The sequence below is a fragment of the Biomphalaria glabrata genome, chromosome 15, assembly GCF_947242115.1.
Source record: "Biomphalaria glabrata chromosome 15, xgBioGlab47.1, whole genome shotgun sequence".
Classification (NCBI taxonomy): Eukaryota; Metazoa; Mollusca; class Gastropoda; family Planorbidae; genus Biomphalaria; species Biomphalaria glabrata.
In genome coordinates this window covers 12,987,454-13,005,791 of record NC_074725.1, presented here as the reverse complement: position 1 = coordinate 13,005,791, position 18,338 = coordinate 12,987,454, and the positions used below count along the sequence as shown (strand labels likewise).

The 18,338-nt window shown below is 36.9% G+C and overlaps 1 protein-coding gene across 5 annotated transcripts in view; it reads left to right on the top strand.

Annotated features, from left to right (window-relative positions):
• The window catches only part of LOC106055774 (uncharacterized protein DDB_G0271670-like), a 59,122-nt gene extending 42,170 nt beyond the window's left edge, over window positions 1-16,952 (top strand). Inside the window, exons 1-3 of one of the 5 annotated variants that reach the window (XM_013212221.2) lie at window positions 3,153-3,226; window positions 7,499-7,906; window positions 12,230-16,952. In XM_013212221.2, coding sequence (XP_013067675.2) covers window positions 7,816-7,906; window positions 12,230-13,308 — 1,170 coding nt within the window. In that variant the 5' untranslated portion in view covers window positions 3,153-3,226; window positions 7,499-7,815 and the 3' untranslated portion in view covers window positions 13,309-16,952. Of the gene's footprint in view, window positions 1-3,152; window positions 3,227-5,283; window positions 7,013-7,437; window positions 7,907-12,229 lie in introns of those variants that run through there. The other 4 variants (XM_013212220.2, XM_013212217.2, XM_013212219.2 and 1 more) reach the window with 4 other exon arrangements.
• The last annotated feature ends 1,386 nt before the right edge of the window (window positions 16,953-18,338 follow it).

Below are 18,338 nucleotides of genomic sequence, written 5' to 3'. Positions count from 1 at the left end.
TTATAAATTATTGAGAAAAAATTTGATTATTTTTTTCTGCAACGTCTGTAATTTATAAGATAAGACTAGCTAGTGTGTAAGTACCGTCTTTGATAATGTTTTAATGGACGTCATTGTAATAGACGTTTCAGACGCTCTTTTAAAAATTGCGTTTTGTATGCAGCGTGCTCTGGTTCAATCTCTTTTGTGGACACGTGTTGGGGGCTGGGGGAAAAGATTTCCCTGCTTCTCCTTTAGAGATCAGCAAAGACAACTCTGCTCGATTCCAACTCTGTTGAAAGAGAAAGTCGTGTCGCGTGTCCCCAAAGAGGCTTCTGTTAGATCTAGATGTCCAATGCAAGGCTTCCATCAACTTCTTGGCCCCTAGAGCCTCGTTGCCTTTACCACTATTTACAAAACGCCATGTAGTTTTATGGTGTCTGAAAAGTTCTATTTACCTTTCCCACCATTCAGTTCATGAATTTACAATGTAAGTAGCGATGTCTTTTCTAAATACATCTTCTTTTCATTTGTATGCGGAAAAAAAATATTTGGGAGGAGAAAATAATGGGTGAGGTGGGGTGGGGGAGTAAGTCGTGTGCTGTCACGCTCCGTTGGCTTCTTGATCTACACACACAAAGAAAGGTGAAAAAAAAAAGAGTTGATCAACTGGGAACACCAGGTCATTGCAGAGGTCGCCTGCTAGATGAGGAAAAAAAAAGTAGGTTACCTAGCCAAGAACTGTAACCAGTTAGCGCACGCAATCACACAAGCGTTAAAACACAACCCCCCCCCCCTTTCCCCACCTAGCACCGTGAAGTGAGCAATAGGAAGCTCTGATCTCCTTGTAGCAGCACAGTGCCGCCAGAGGATCCAAGTTTTAGTTTCGTATTTCATTGACATTTCTGAAGATTTTTTTTTTTTAAATCGGATCTAAAGTAAGTGAACAAAAAATTGAAATTGGGGTTCAAGAGGACGACACTCTGCGTCCACTTACCTAGTTACTTACCTGCCCTCCATTCCCTGCTGTATTTTTATTTTGTTTGTTCTAAGCTTAAAGATCTATGGATATTTGTTCCAAAAGTACTTTCCAATGTGCACACTATTGTACTCTTCTTGATTAAAAAAAAATGTATAGTCTCTGAAACGAACAACGTTAATAAGTAAATTATATTATTAAACCACCAGTCAAATTAGTCGTAGTCCGTCACGTGACCTACTCTGTTCCTTTGTTTTCCCTATTCAAAACTAACGCTCTTCAGTGAGTGGTGCAACAAGGGAGCTCATTCATAAGTTTTACTGTCTCTCCCAAGCCTTTCATTCACGTATGTTAGTATTTTAATGCTGATTTGTTTTTTCTTTCTGTTTGGAATTCTTTTTGAAGGTCAACAATACACATTTGTATGAATGAAACTGTACACATTTTGTTTTTAAAGATGTAGACTAACTTCTCATTGTGTGGAGTCTTTTATTGTTTGATCACGTAAATCTTAAAGACTTCAATTTAACACTCACACAAGAGGACATGACACTCCCCATTGTACCAGTTACAGGACAAAGAGCCACAAGGTTCTCTTCAGTTTTGTCTTCAAATCTTGACCATTTCATTTAGTTTCAAACCAAACCTGGATGTCTAGTGACCGTTTTTACTTGCTGGATTTAGGAGCATTATATTTCAGACAATCCTATGGTGACCTTTGGACTTGTGTGCTTGTTTCTGAGACTATTACATTTGGATGTAACGCGGTTCTAATAATTGAACGCGTATTATTAATCATCACATTATCTAGCGTCTTTGTATACAGATAAACGCTTGTATTACGCCTATATAGTTTGTCCCATCCATTAAAAACAAACATGTGGCAGTGCTGATATAATTGTTGTACAACTTAAGGCCTGACATGGCTTGTGGATTCAATCTGTTGTTGTCTATGTATTGTTAGGTACACAAAGACGTGAGCAAGCTGTTACTATATATATAGCAGATCACGTGGTTAGGAAGACATTTTGAGAATTAAATTAAAAAAAAGAAATTATAGGTCAGACGAGGAAGCATGGTGGCCGAGTGGTAAAGTGCTTGGAAAGGTATATTCTACATCTAGCTCTAGTCTAGAATACTTTCCTTTGCAAGTATGGTGAAGTGCTAGTGCATTCACCTTTTTTTTTCATGGGGTTCCGTTCTGTCCAAAGTTTTATGACAGGCGGATAGTCTGATGTTTTTATTTTGGTACAGAGACCGGGATCTAGGTTTTCATACATGTCAATTCTGTGTTAAACTAAAAAAAAGTAGTAGGGCACTACCCCCCCCCCCCCCACACACACTTTCTTTGTTGAGGGTTCATTTGACAATTGCTTTCTCGAAATCCCAGGCCCGACAGTTCTTTGTGACTTTGTTTGCTCATTTCATATTCATCTTGAAATGTTTCCCGTAAAAGCTGATATAGAATTATAGTGTCACTCCGGTAATGTTGACGAGCTAATAAAACGCAAGGATGTTCTGCCTTTTAGTTTTTGCGTATCTCTATTTATGTATTTGTGTCCATACCTGTTTAGAAATTAGCAATCAAAACTATAGGTAGGCCTACTACTACCATTATTTTTACTCGAAAGAACTTCACTATTATTACTACTTGCAACGCATACATAGTGTACAGTTGGTTAAAGTGTACTTAGTCACACCCTCAAAGTGCGAAACGCTTACATGTTTATTTTTGTTATTGTCATTAAATCCGTTTACAATGTACACATACACACACACACTTATGCTAATTCACATCCGATTTACCTAACCCATTTTCATTCATTCTTTCTTTTTTATCTTCTTAACCAAACAACCAAACACAGGAGTGACTTCTAGTTTGATTCCAACTACAAGACCCTCGGATCACAAAAGACATAGTCCTACTATAAATATGGTGGACTTGGACCGATTTACTTACCCACGACTTGTCTCTTTTTTATGCATATAGACGAAACCAATGTATTACCACGTCATTGTGGGTTTGAATTTGTTACTAAATATAGACTGTATTTGTGGGAGTGGAGGTAAAGGTAGGTCCCCGAAGGAGAGAAGGGAGGGGGGGGGCGCAGTCCGGAGATAAGGTTCGGGGACTTCCGGGAAATATATTATAATGAGTAAATGTTGTAAAAATGTGTGGCTAGTACAAACATACAGACGACATGAATCAGAGAGTTGCACTAGAGAAAACGGACTCCAAAGGATATAATGGTTTCCTTCATTATAAATGTGAGTTCCGATTTATATCATTTTTTGTTTGTAGGGAAGGCGTATTTTATATTCGATCTGGACTTGTATAGTTTTAAAGTAAGATTTCATGGGTATTTTTTTGTATTTCTATGTCTTTTATTCTAGATGGCTAAAACCTTTGTAGACTTTTGCTTTCTTATAGCAACAAAAAGAGATAGTTGTTAATAGGCCTGCCTCTTCTGTTCAGTCGTCTGCTCTTCATCTAGTTTGAATGTCAAGGTTGGGGTCGCGAGTTAGTGGTGTTTTCTCGAGAAGACAGTTGGCTGATTAATTTCGATTTCGATTTTCGTTTTGTTATTTCTGTTTTAGTTATTTCATTTTTTCTTTCCCTTTTTTAAAACGTTTTATTTCGTTGTTTTTCACTTTGTTTACGTAATTGATGGAAATTTGAATGCAAAGTACATGCCGAGTAGTGAATTACTTATTTAAGCTTTATTTGAGATCTTTGCAATATTGTTGGCTTTCATGATCTGATCTGCCAGGAACCTTATTACAATTCTGGAAAAGCTGATCAATGTACAGTGGGAAATCTTTTGTAATGAAAAATAATTGATTCGCTGTAACTTTCCTTTGATATTTTACTTGATAACCATATCTAGAAAACCCATAAAAGACTTACTATTTTATCATAGTTAGACTAAACATACATTATATAGCAAGCAAAGTGACAGAAATTCAAAGCTTATATAAAGGAAAACACCGCGCAATTATTGACATCCCTCAATACTGCAAGGTTTATCATGATTAATTACCACTAATTGATCAACTATTTTTTTTATTTATTTATGTATTGTCTTCGACTGTGAACAATTGCAAAATTTCAACTTGATCCAAGGGGGGAAAAGCCTGTAAAACAATTCTCCCGAACAGACCAACAGACAGAGTGGCTTAATATAAACTTTGTAAAAGAAAAAAAGACTCTTTATGCTGCGCAGTACAGAATAGATTTGAAAACTTAATTAAAGCCAACTATAGAGCTCTGTTTGAGCCTGAAGTATTAAACAGCACGAAGTTAACAATAAAAGCGTCTGTTCTAATGTTGAACCGTTTTAACTGTGTCCCTAAACGTTCTTCGGCTCATTGGCTTCTTCTTAGAAAGTAAAAAGTATTTTTATATTCTGTAGAATTGTGATCTAGGATTCTAAACACTGTTTGCATTGATGTTAGGAGAATACGCTGAGCTAGTGGATACACAGATGTATGTCACAGGCGATAAGAGTTATCGTTGAATTAGTCATATTGGTAAGGAGGACATTGATCTGGATGTTGTAAATAATTCTTTGAAACATTCTATCGTTCATTGTTATATTAGGAGCACACTAGAAGTATTGTAGATAATTGACCGTTTGACGTAATTTCTGTCTAGATACAATTTAGGTCTGTATAAGGGTAATATGGTTTTACTTCCTGAATTTATTAGTGTATTGTATAATGGGACTGGTGCATTTATCAATCGCATTTTCTAGTTGTTAATATGGTGATGACCTATATAAATATATACTAATTCAATGCACACGAAACACAGGAACAGTATTCATAATATTACAGATGCCTTATCGACAACTTTCTGATCAGCTAATGTGACACTGAGCTATTATTAAATACATTTTATTAACGTTGTTCAGGGTAGTACTATAAATAGAAAGTAACTAATTCCCGTTTAGTTTGTCAATGACATGCATTTTCCCTTATCTTTACCCCCCCCCCAACACACACACTTTTATTATAAATAATTATAGCTTAACACCTTTTTTTTCGGTTTGAGCCTACGTGAAAACAACAACATTACAGTAAAAACAAATGTTCAGAGTCTACCAGCCATCTGTTTAATTCCTAGTCGACTGCAGGATTTGAACTAGGTGGTCCAGGGTTATAATCAGTAACTGCTTCTTAAATTTAAAAGAACGTCCTTTTTTTATCACTTGAATTTTGTAAGTTATTCAATATATAAAATTGTACAAAGTATAAATCTTACAATGCTTAATATTTTTAATAATATAATTCCATACAATTATAAAATCCCTTAAATCTTTAAAAGTCCCGTTACATTTCGTAATTATGTCAAATTTCAATTTCCCTTTTTGAAAAAGGGCTTTTGGTACCAGGTACTGCTATTGTAGTTAAGATAAACGAAGACAGATCAAATCATTTGTGTTGAAAAATGTATTCCTAGTTATTGATTGATTGGCCACTAAGATATTTATTGATATTTATTTGTGTCCCTGAGCTCAAAGCTATAAATAAACTACACTGTCTATTATGTCAAGAAAGTGTCTGTTGTTACTCCGGTTCCATAAATCATCCCCCCACTTTCCATGGACATTCAAAACGGACAGGTTTCTGCTTTGCTATCTTCAAATCAGCTGACGCATGACGTCATTTTGAGATTTCCCTCTAAAGTCGGAAATTCCCTTTTCATGTTGCGCCCACCTTGTGGACCATCCGATTAAATGTGTTGATCGTCTGCGGGTTTTACGACAGGGAAAGGCTTGCCATGTTCCCCCCTTTTGGTCTGCTAAGTAAACTGAGGTGCAGGCAGAGTTGGGTAAATCGTGTGATTGAATACAAAAGTATGCAATGAACTATGGCCTTGTTTTACTAACGTAAGTACTTCAGTAAATAGTCTTGAAATTCATTCCCTTTGAAACACTAACACTTTGACGAAATCCAAATTAGCGCCACAACAGTCACACGTGGGTTTTCTATGTTTTTTTTAGTCCAAGGTCATGCTGTTAAGCAACGTACCCGCAATGCAGATATATGTCGTCAATGGTCGAGATGTTTGAATCAGATGTTGTTATCTAGTGAAACGGTCAAGATGTGATAATCGAATTGTCACTCCATTCTGACGCAGTTGAAAACAGTGCCGGTATGACTGTGTCTCGGATATGACACACACACAACTGTGTGATTCGGTTTCGTGTTAATTGTTTGTTGGTCCGCTAATGGTCACTTTTCAAACCTCAAGTAAAAAAAAAGTTTTTTTTGATATCACTTTGCTTTTCACTTGTCCACAACGACACACTTACAAACCGACACACTTGCACGTTGACACAGTTACACATTGACACACTTAACGTATTAAATTACAAATCGACACACTTACACATTGACCCACTTACGAACCGACACTTGCACATCGACATACTTACCCGTTGGCACAGTTACACACTGACACACTTGCACGTTGGCAGTTACACACTGACACACTTGCACATTGAAAAATTTACATATTGACACGATTGCACATTGAAACACACAACACACACATCAACACTGACCTATCAACACACTTAGACAAAGCATGACACACAAACACATTGAGTCAATTAAAGTGTATTTAACCGCCTACTTTACATGCTGTTTATAAGTTTTGTCTACTTCAGAAGTTTTAGATCTACATGGGAAAAAACAACCCAACATAAAAAAAAAAAAACTTAGATCAAGGCATTTCGGTCCGACGGAATTTCCTTGTGTATTCCTGACTCGGTTATTTCCGTGACGTGATGTCATTATGTTGACATAATCAACGTAGACTGTCGTAGGGTCTCCCCTGGCCTTGACTGACCACGCATCATTAGCCAGAAATAACTAGCTTTTTATCTGATGCTAGTAGTCTCCCTTACGTTAGCCCACGTCATCCGTAACAAAGTATATTAGGTAGATGTCAACACAAATACGGTCATAATGATAAACAACGCAATAGGATCTATTAGTACCATGAGAGAATGAACTCCTCGTCGCCTCAGCATTATCATACACCTGGTAAACAATCTTTTAAACTAGTCTTTAATGTCCCATTCTTCCTGTATGTCGCGAGTAACACAAGCGTTAATAATCCTGATCAGTTACAGAATTAATAACACGATTTTGGTAAAACTAATATGTATTAAAACGGCGTGATTATTAAGTGGTAGTGTTGTCAATACTTAAGACATTTTGCTAGCTCTAGGTTAGTGATGGTTGTGCACTAAATTATCTATTCTAGAGTGATATCGAACTCAAGGGAAGTAATAGAAGTGATTCGTCCCGATTGCTCTCTAGTGTAATCTGATTTTTTTTTTTTTTTTAACTTGTGTCGTATCACTATTTAGTTACTTAGTGGACATCCGATGATCTGAATGTTCAGTTAGTTTTTTAGTATGTAATTAGAGATCTGATCTGCAATGTATTTAGTTCTTTTGTTACAGTCCATGTTTACTAGAATCGGATCTTAACATGTCATATATTTTATTTCCTTTGTTGATTCAGTGGATATATCTTTGGATAAACAGTGTATGTATTCAAGTGTAGAACTATATAGGCAAGTGATGGAAAATGTTTAGTGATATAGTGAAGTGTTTATTTTATAATATACATTGGTCAAATCAACTCAATGTCCAGTGATATAGTGAAGTGTTTACTTTGTAATATACATTGGTTAAATACAATTCAATGTCCAGTGATATAGTGAAGTGTTTTACTTTATAATATACATCGGTCAAATACAATTCATTGTCAAGTGATATAGTGAAGTGTTTACTTTGTACTATACATTGGTCAAACCAAAGAGATTACTGTTCGTGCCTATGTCTACCTTGAATTTCTCTGATCTAGTCGAAGAGACCACCCATCAGATAATGGACGCTATACAGCCGTGTGCTATCTGCAATTGTACCAGTGAGTATCGTGAGAAGAAATAACCCAACACTAACAAATAACTTGAAGTTAGATTTAGAACTAGTAGTGTGCACGGTTTTGCTTTTTATTGAAAGGATTAACTTGGCTACATAATTACACATTTACTTAGAATCTATATAATTGAAATTAATTTTGAAAGTTGCCATGGCGACATTGGTTTGTTAACAGAGGACGCCTTTATAAAATAATGTTTGAATGAGCAGACCTGATACTTCCAACTTGCTAGTATGTGTGTATGTATACATGGTAATGACAGTTTTAGCAGAGGAAAGTGACCATTTGTAATGTATCTTAGTTGACACCAAAGACAGTTCTATTAGCCAGGACATTTGATCTCTGGCCTGAGAGTATCGGGTTCAACTTGTCCTTGTATTCAGTTACTTGAACTAACGATACTAAGCTATACACTGAATACGGAATATCGATCTCACTTGTCCACATTGTGTAGTATCGAGCTGTGTAGTATCGAGGTTGAATATAGCCAACATTATAATTGATTTAAATGTTAGACTGCTCTTGTCCCATTGTGTATTTACAGGAACTGATCCCATTCCCTGAATATCATCAAACAGCGGCGTGGGTAGACATTCATAGGTGTACTGAATAAAATACTCAGAAAGACACAAAAACACATTTGACGGTGTTTCTGCACACGCTTTGGTGTGGTGAACACATAAAATGATAAAATGCATTTGTTAGAAGTTCGTTTTTTTTTACAACAAATGTTTACTTCCAAGTCTTTCTAATAATAATATTACTAAAAGTCAATGTTACAGAAAACCGGCAGTAGAAGTTCTGACTATTTCGAACGTCATGTTGCCAACATAGAAATGGAATTTTTGAGATTTTCGTTGAAGAAACACGAGCATGACAGACAGGATACAGACTACACAAACGCAATTGAGAATTTTTTAAAAAAAAAAGGAAAGAGGGAGTTCAAAAGTTTCGAATACATGCTATTTTGTTTTTTCGTTTTAAATTTCATTTTTGTTTTCGGGTGGGATGGAGCACTTAGTAGGCTGGGGTTCCATTCTAACGACGTAAGGCTCCTTCAAGATTTGAAAAATTTATATATAGTAACACCCTTTTTCTTTTCTTGGAACTGTTTGTAAAATACATTTGACTAGCCTGCAAAAAACTGTCTGTTACATTTGACTAGCCTGCAAGCCTCAACTGTTACATTTGACTATCCTGCAAAAAAATGACTGTTACATTTGACTAGCCTACAGCCTCAACTGTTACATTTGATTAGCCTGCTAGCCTCAACTGTTACATTTGACTAGCCTGCTAGCCTCAACTGTTACATTTGACTAGCCTGTAAAAAAATGACTTACATTTGACTAGCCTGTAAAAAAATGACTGTTACATTTGACTAGCCTGTAAAAAAATGACTGTTACATTTGACTAGCCTGCTAGCCTCAACTGTTACACTTGACTAGCCTGTAAAAAAATGACTGTTACATTTGACTAGCCTGTAAAAAAATGACTGTTACATTTGACTAGCCTGCTAGCCTCAACTGTTACACTTGACTAGCCTGTAAAAAAATGACTGTTACATTTGACTAGCCTGCTAGCCTCAACTGTTACACTTGACTAGCCTGTAAAAAAATGACTGTTACATTTGACTAGCCTGTAAAAAAATGACTGTTACATTTGACTAGCCTGCTAGCCTCAACTGTTACACTTGACTAGCCTGTAAAAAAATGACTGTTACATTTGACTAGCCTGCTAGCCTCAACTGTTACACTTGACTAGCCTGTAAAAAAATGACTGTTACATTTGACTAGCCTACAGCCTCAACTGTTACATTTGATTAGCCTACAGCCTCAACTGTTACATTTGACTAGCCTACAGCCTCAACTGTTACATTTGACTAGCCTGCAAAAAAATGACTGTTACATTTGACTAGCCTGCAAAAAAATGACTGTTACATTTGACTAGCCTACAGCCTCAACTGTTACATTTGATTAGCCTGCTAGCCTCAACTGTTACATTTGACTAGCCTACAGCCTCAACTGTTACATTTGACTAGCCTGCTAGCCTCAACTGTTACATTTGACTAGCCTACAGCCTCAACTGTTACATTTGACTAGCCTACAGCCTCAACTGTTACATTTGATTAGCCTACAGCCTCAACTGTTACATTTGATTAGCCTGCTAGCCTCAACTGTTACATTTGACTAGCCTGTAAAAAATTGACTGTTACATTTGACTAGCCTACAGCCTCAACTGTTACATTTGATTAGCCTGCTAGCCTCAACTGTTACATTTGACTAGCCTGTAAAAAACTGACTGTTACATTTGACTAGCCTACAGCCTCAACTGTTACATTTGGCGAGGCGTCTAGTCGTAACTGCAAGTTTGAACTGTTAAAGAAATCAATAGAAACATCACTAACAACAGTTTGTAGTGATCAATATTTGATATTGGTGTTTGCATACACTTGCAGGCCCTTAACAAAACTTTACTTTGGTAAATAAAGGAGATAAAGTCAATTTCAATAATTAGGAGACTTACAGTTTCTTTAATGAAATGTATCAAGAGATCAAAAGTTGTACAACCATTGCGTTAAGTGTCTTAATTAATTGTCTTTGTTCTCGGATAAAACGACTTAATGTTGATTAACGAAAACACTTTTTCCAAATAAAATGTGCACATATCTCTGGGAGGATGTCGTCTTTCTGTCTCACGAATGATTTCAAACTGCAGCACTGGTCAAACATTTATAAGCATGCGTACATGACGGTTGATGACAGTACATTTATGACAAGTCATTTTTGTGTTTTAAACCAGAAGATAGGAAGTATTGCATTCGATCGATCAGTATAAAAATGACATTTTTTTTACATTTGAGGCTGGAGGTCGGAGGTCGAGGATAAGATCTCAATAAAGGAAGACATAAAGAACGCCATTTTTTTTTTCACAACATTCTTTATTTTTAATATCTGTTATATCGCTGACAGGTGATTCCTTGCCCCTTGCATATTTTCGCCTCTGAGTGTAATAGTAAACATCGCTGGTCTAATGGTATTGACAGCTGTTACTAAAATGACTTTGGTCTTACCAAAGGATGCTAAGTGGAGTGGAGCACACAGACTGAATGGAATGAAAACTTATGTGTATTATACTTAGAATTCTGTTAATGGCAGCTCAGTTCTTAGTTTAGATAGACATAGGACACAATTAGATTTTGTTTGAAGTGTGCACTGTGGTTGTTATGATCAGGATTTAGGCCATTTCTCATTAAACTTTGTCTAATTCATTGAATTTTACTGGGATTTTTACTTACATGATAGATTATTTTGTACTGTGATTGTACAACCTGAGGGAACTTTTTGTTTTGGATTATCTGAAACTCTACGGGTTAAGAGCATGGGATTTTGGGAAAGATTGCTTCATTTTTTGGAACCCCCGCAGCTGTCAACAAGAAATGGTGAGCCGCAAGTGTTGATGTCTGCTGGTTGACTTTTTCCAAACAAAGTTATTTACATTTAAAGTAGGGTTAGGGTTTAAAAAAAAACCATAACTAAAACTAATTCTTCTGCTTGGTATTGATCATGTGTCAGGGGCGGACTGGGTGTCAAAATTCGGTCCGGGCATTTCTATTTCATGCGGCCCATTAATTGTATATTATATGATAGATATCCAATTCAAGGTCTTCCTGTCCTCAAAATCCTTCTGTCAAATGATAATGTATCGATAGCTGTACACATGCATACAGTGAATATACATACGTCGCTCGGAGTGCCGCTTTTGTAAGAGAATACTAGAAAACCTTTTAACAATTTAATACGTGCCTTAGTGACATCCATGCGGCCCTTATCTTATAAAATACAGACGTGATTTAAAAAAAGAAGATGATTACTGTGGTCCTACCGGATCATTTGGGTACCGGCCCACCGGGCATTTGCCCGAACGCCCATATAGCCAGTCCGCCCTTGGTCTAAGTCAAAAGGATAAATTTTATATTGTTAATTAAAAACAAACAACAATATCCAGACCACATATATATAGGTCCAGACTTACATATACCCATATACCTCTATATATTTTCGGCTCGTACCAATCATAGTATTTTCCGATAGACCTAGTCATCTAACACGCACACACCTACACACAAATTATTTCAAAATTCACTGAACAAAAGTTTTCGATGCAATCAGAGACATGTGTAATAATTAAATATGAAAGTTGCGTCAATTTCTTAAAAATAATTTCTTTTACTGTTATTGTTTTTTTTCATTGACGAGAGCTAGATCATTGTCAGTAACATTGAGAATTAATCTTTTCTTTTATCACCAGATACAACGGAAACCCAAGCGACCCCAGACCAGCCACTCAAGGTCAATGGAGGCTTCATCGCCATGGCTGCTGGCCTCTCCGTCATCGTCCCTCTCATCTGCGTTCTCATCATTCAGCTGAGGAGGTCCAAAAGAGAAGAAAGGGAGAGGGCAGCAGCTGCGGCGGCGGCAGCTGCAGCTGCGGCGGCAGAGGCTGGCCAGGCAGCAGAGGACTCACCACCAACGTATGAGCAGCTGTTTGGTCCCAGTATCGCCCCTGTCTCAGGTGACCCACTCCATTCTCGTCAAGGCAGCTTGGACATATTAATTGAAACTGATGAGACCAGAAGGCTTAGGGCTTCCAATGTCCAGTTGCCAAACAATGAGGTCAATGCCCAAGCTGCTGCTGGCCACATAGGTCAGACTGCTGAGAGTTCAGGTCAGAGGCCTATAGATGGAGGCGTCATCAATCAGGGATATTCCAATAGTTCTGTTTCAACCATCTCTGGGTCTGAGGTATTCTATTACCCACTTTCGGACAGATTTTCTTCCCAGGGTAATTCAGTGTCTTCCAGCCAGTTCAACCTTCAGCTGCATCAAGTCAGTAGTATTGACTCGGTAGATTCAGTCAGAAACTCTTCTGACAGCGGGACTTCCTCAACCTCATCAGAGGATATGTCATCCATTTCTTCTGGCCCCTCTTCCCTGTCATCAGGTCAGTCATCCATGACATCAGTGCAATCATCATCATCTACCTCAACATCATCTTTGGCATCAACCTCAGCCTCTTCAGCTGACCACAGAGGGGAATCTTCTCCATCACAACAGCCGCCACCTCCCCCTCCTTACACATCGCTAGCCACCCACAGAAACAACACTGTAGTGTCCACCACACCTGGACAGTCCAGCATTCAACAGATGTTGCGGCGACTTCCAGGCATGCACATCTCATTACAAGACATTTTGGTCAGTATTGGGCTACAGCAAGTGGACAATACTGGCCTGGAGAATGAAGTCCCCCCTCCATCATATGAAGAAGCTCTTAAAATTTTGGAGTGCGCCAAACTATCTAACCAAAATATTCTTGGAAAAATTGATTAGTGCCCGATTTATTTAAATTATTTAGCTTATTTAAATTTAGACTCTGTTTCAACTTGGGATCAGTGCCTAACTCAGATGTACATGACCCTATAAATAAAAAAAAACAGAGTATTTAACATACAACACAACAAAACTTTCCCTAATGATTATCAAAACATGGATTTAAATGCATAATAAAGCTTACTTCAACAGTAGAAGCCTAAAATGCAATATTCTTTATATCTGGAAGAATGGAAATTGGCATTTGTTAAATGTCCTATGCAAAGACATGTTAATTTTGGGGTTATGAAGACTGCTGGCTTTTAACGAAGACTGATTTAAAAAGAAGACTTATGTGCTATGCCTTTAAGGCTCTTATGTACAGAACTTGTGATGTCTTCTATGCCCTACAGAGAACTTTTATCCGCACAATATTTCTATTTTGTTTCTTTCTGACTTGAACCGCTGTGTTGTATTTGACAAGTCCAGTCTCTGAGATTCCAGAATGGCAGATATCCAATGAAAAGATATTAGGCTCTTTGTGCCTTAGTAATATCCGTCTCTTTTAAGAACAGGATGCTGTTTGTCTTGTGTGTGTGTGTGTGTGATGTCACAGTAAAGAAAGTCAGTTTAAAAACATTATTGACACCTTGTCTTTCATCTGTGGAGAAATTTCCACAACAACTTTGGGCACCAAAAAAAAACTTAGACATTGTTTTTTTTTCTTTCTTCATTGTTTTGTGCCAACACCATCTCATAAATGATAAAACTTGAAGATTAACAGTAACACTTTACATTTGTAAATTTTAAACATGTTAAAAATGTTTTTAATAAAACTGAGAAATGTCATAAAATACTTTTTCTTTTGACATCAATTTGAAACATGATCTACACTACTGTACATTATATTATGTAACTGAAGTATTTGTGTTTGTCCATGCCAGTAAGTCCATGCATCTCCTTGCTTCCCCATCTCCTCCTTAGCTAGTCACCTTAAGGACCAACACATCTTGCCACTGTGCCTTTGGAACCTTCACTGTGTTATCATTGTCCAAGTCAAGCTTATGTTGTTGTTTTCATAGGTCAGTGGTGTGAGGTATCCAAAAGATCTGCCATTGTTAAGCCACTTCATTTTGTCCAAAATAATTTCAAATTAATGATTGTGGCTACTTGTAGATTTATAGTGAACCAATGTTAGAAATAATTTTGCTTTTTTTTTTTTAATGCTTCATTAGGTTAGAAAACAATTTGTTTTCCTTTTGGCTTGTTAGAGAGCCACTTGTTTGGGAGCTCCATGACTTTGCCATGATGCAACTTTCCATGCAATTGAACTATAGAAGTGTGGTTCATCCTGCCTTTAGTTCTAGAAGTGTGGTTCATCCTGCCTTTAGTTCTAGAAGTGTGGTTCATCCTGCCTTTAGTTCTAGAAGTGTGGTTCATCCTGCCTTTAGTTCTAGAAGTGTGGTTCATCCTGCCTTTAGTTCTAGAAGTGTGGTTCATCCTGCCTTTAGTTCTAGAAGTGTGGTTCATCCTGCCTTTAGTTTACCTTCCACAGTTGAGCTTTACTTCTATAGATTGCAAGGACTTACTGTGGCACACTGACCTTCATTTACAAACTTTATCTATTTAAAAACATGACTTAGTTTGGCTTCAAATAATGAGATAGGAATACATATTTATATACCATAGACAATTGTAGCCCTTGCTGTAAAATTTGATGATGAAAATGTTATAAATACATTTTATTGTTTACACAAACATATCCCAAAACTTATTTATTGACCTTTGGCTTCACTCAGCCAATGATAAAAGATGATTGCCAGATGATTATTTCATTATGTGATGTTATTGGCTTGATTCTGTTCAACTGATGTCATTGAATGTATGTGTATGACATAGTGGGGACAGGCAAGATCAAATGAATGTGATGACTGAATGTATATGTATGACATAGTGGGGACAGGCAAGATCAAATGAATGTGATGACTGAATGTAGATGTATGACATAGTGGGGACAGGCAAGATCAAATGAATGTGATGACTGAATGTATATGTATGACATAGTGGGGACAGGCAAGATCAAATGAATGTGATGACTGAATGTATGTGTATGACATAGTGGGTACAGGCAAGATCAAATGAATGTGATGACTGAATGTATATGTATGACATAGTGGGTACAGGCAAGATCAAATGAATGTGATGACTGAATGTATGTGTATGACATAGTGGGTACAGGCAAGATGAAATGAATGTGATGACTGAATGTAGAGTTATTCCATGACAGTGACTAGCAAAACATGAACCAGTAGAAATGAAATAAATAAACAAAAATGTGAGCAACTTTTGATGATTGCAGGATACACATGTTGTCACAGCCATAAGTGCAATGAGTGTGTGGTAGAAATCATTGTACGTGTAACACAGTATGAGAGCCATTTGATTGACATTTTTCTGTGCTTTAATGTTCTAAACAGCATTAGAGAAAAGCGAATCTTTGTTTTGTAATTCATTGTCTTATCCTGGTTCTATGTCTTGGTGGTCTCTTTGAGACTGATCACTTATCCTGGTTCTTGGTGGTCTCTCTGAGACGGATCACTTTCTCCATGTGCTTTCATTACTCAATTAAATGTCTTCAAACTTGTGTCCTGTTTTTTTTTTCTGTTGGCCCTCTAGTAGAGATCACATTTGATATTGTCACTGAACTGTATAATAAATCTCCACAGCCAACGTAGCGCACATTTACTTGTCATTCATAATGCTCAATTTAAAAAGACTTGCTTTGTTTCGTTAATAAATAGGAGTTGAGATTTTAAGAACATTTTTTAAGCAGCTATCAACACCTAGTTATGTTCTAATATGTATGGAATCTATTGAATGTGTTTGTGTACTTCTATCTAGATGAGACATTATGTCGCTGATGTTAGATTTTGCTTCATTAAGTATTCAGCTTGTTGCCAGCATTATGCAACTCTTGATATTGTGCTTTCAACTAAAACATAGCCCTGACTTACATTGAGTTGTTATGAAGGACAGACTGGCTTATAGTTACATCATCTCAGCAGTTATCTCTCTCATCAGCTAATAATATTTTCCCTGCCCGGTAGGATGTATATCAAACATGGAAGCCCTTTTTTTTTTTAAATCAGGACTCATGTTTTAAAGTTCATCCTTCAAAATGAAAATTAAGAATGATAAATATTAATTAAAATTTGGATTGGATTCGTTTTTTTTTTTTTTAGCTTCTCACTGTGAAAGAAATAACCTTTATTTTTATGTAAATTTAAACAAAATTCTTAAATGTAATTAAAAGTAATTCTTTTTTTTTCCTAGGAAGTTTATGTTTTTAATTAATGGAAATCCACAATTATAAATTTTTATACATATCTTTTTGATATTTTATAGACATGAAATTTGTAGAGCCATGGCTTGTTAGACCATGGTGTATTTTTGTATCTGGTTTTGGCTGAAACCAGAAGATACCACAGTGTTATAACTAAACGGCAATGTTTGAAATCAGCTATGCAACTGTATGAACTTGTTCGTTGTATTGCTTGTGAAAACTAAGCAAAGAGTTGTGGAGATGTCATTGGCCCAGTTATAAATATGTACATGGGACAGAGTTCTGTTTGTGCAATACTTACAATTAAACATTCTGAACTGAACATTCTGTTCTTGTTGTTTTGTTTTGTTTTTGGTTACAGAACTAGGCATCTTTAGAGAGGGTGTGATGGCTGAAGCGTTTGGCTCCTGAATCGAGGGGTCTCGGGTTCGAAAACTGGGATATTGTGTAGGGCGCCTGAGCACACCTAACCAAACTGGGCATAGGACATTAGTTAGGGAAAAGTAAAATGAGTTGCACGTTGTGCTGGCCACGATACCTCGTGGGCTGTGGAAACAGTGACCATTATGCTACATCATCTCTGCATAGATCCAATGTCAGCATCATATGTTACAGAACGGGTAATGTCAACAGATGGGTAAAGGGGATATAAAGGATTCCATCGGGGTGCTTAGGCTTGCAATTGACCAAGTCGAGACCAAAAACAATGAACTGATTATGTAGTTCAGTGATGCTCAACTGATGTCGCGAGCCACATTCTTCTTATTATTCATCTAGCCAGATTTTTGCTGCTGAGCTGTGAGCTCTTTTCTGGGCCACATCAACGAAAAGGTTTTTTTTAAAAAAAAAGGAAATAGACAATAACCATTTTGATTAGAAGCTCATGAATCTCCATGTACTTAATATAATTCATGAACTACTGAGAAAGACACAAAGGTAAAGGCACATTCCTCGTTCCATATGCTAGGACAAATTTGTACAAATGCTCCTGCTTCCCTAGTGCTATTAGAGCATGGAATGGGTTGCCTGAGGCCAGCCAGGAAAATGACTTAGCAGAATTTGGTTAACATGCATAACTAGATGCATGACGCGTAGGAGAAATAATGGTCTTTTTTGAAGTAACGTCTGAATTTTATAAGATAAGATAAAGATAGAGATAAGATAACTTTTATTGATCCAATCAAATGGAAATTCGGTTTGACCACCTCAGCGTAACTACTGTACAATAACAATATAGATGCACATTATAGATGCACATACGAACGACATTCTCACACGAAAAACACACACACACACTCATAACCAACGCTTTAAAAATAGACTTCTATGTACTTCTCGATGACGACAGAATGTTAATTTTTAATGTTGGTCATCCAGGGTCTATTATTACTGAATGTTTAAATTTTCTTCTTTGGTACAATCATGTTTTCACAGAACTGGATGTACGAATTAACAGTTGTGGTAAGTTCATCTGTCTGGGCAGTTGTTTACAAACATGTCCCAATCTGTTTGCTCCAGACAACTCTGTAGCTGTACAACAGCGTCGTCAGACCATGACTGGATGGACTGTACTTCGGGTTTTGTTGTTTTTAAAACCGGTTTGTACGTGGGTGTTGCTATAACACATGTCCAAGGCTTTATCGTACCGTGTGGGACAATTAACATATTGAGTATATGTTGGCAAGTGTTGAGCTAACGAAAGATGATT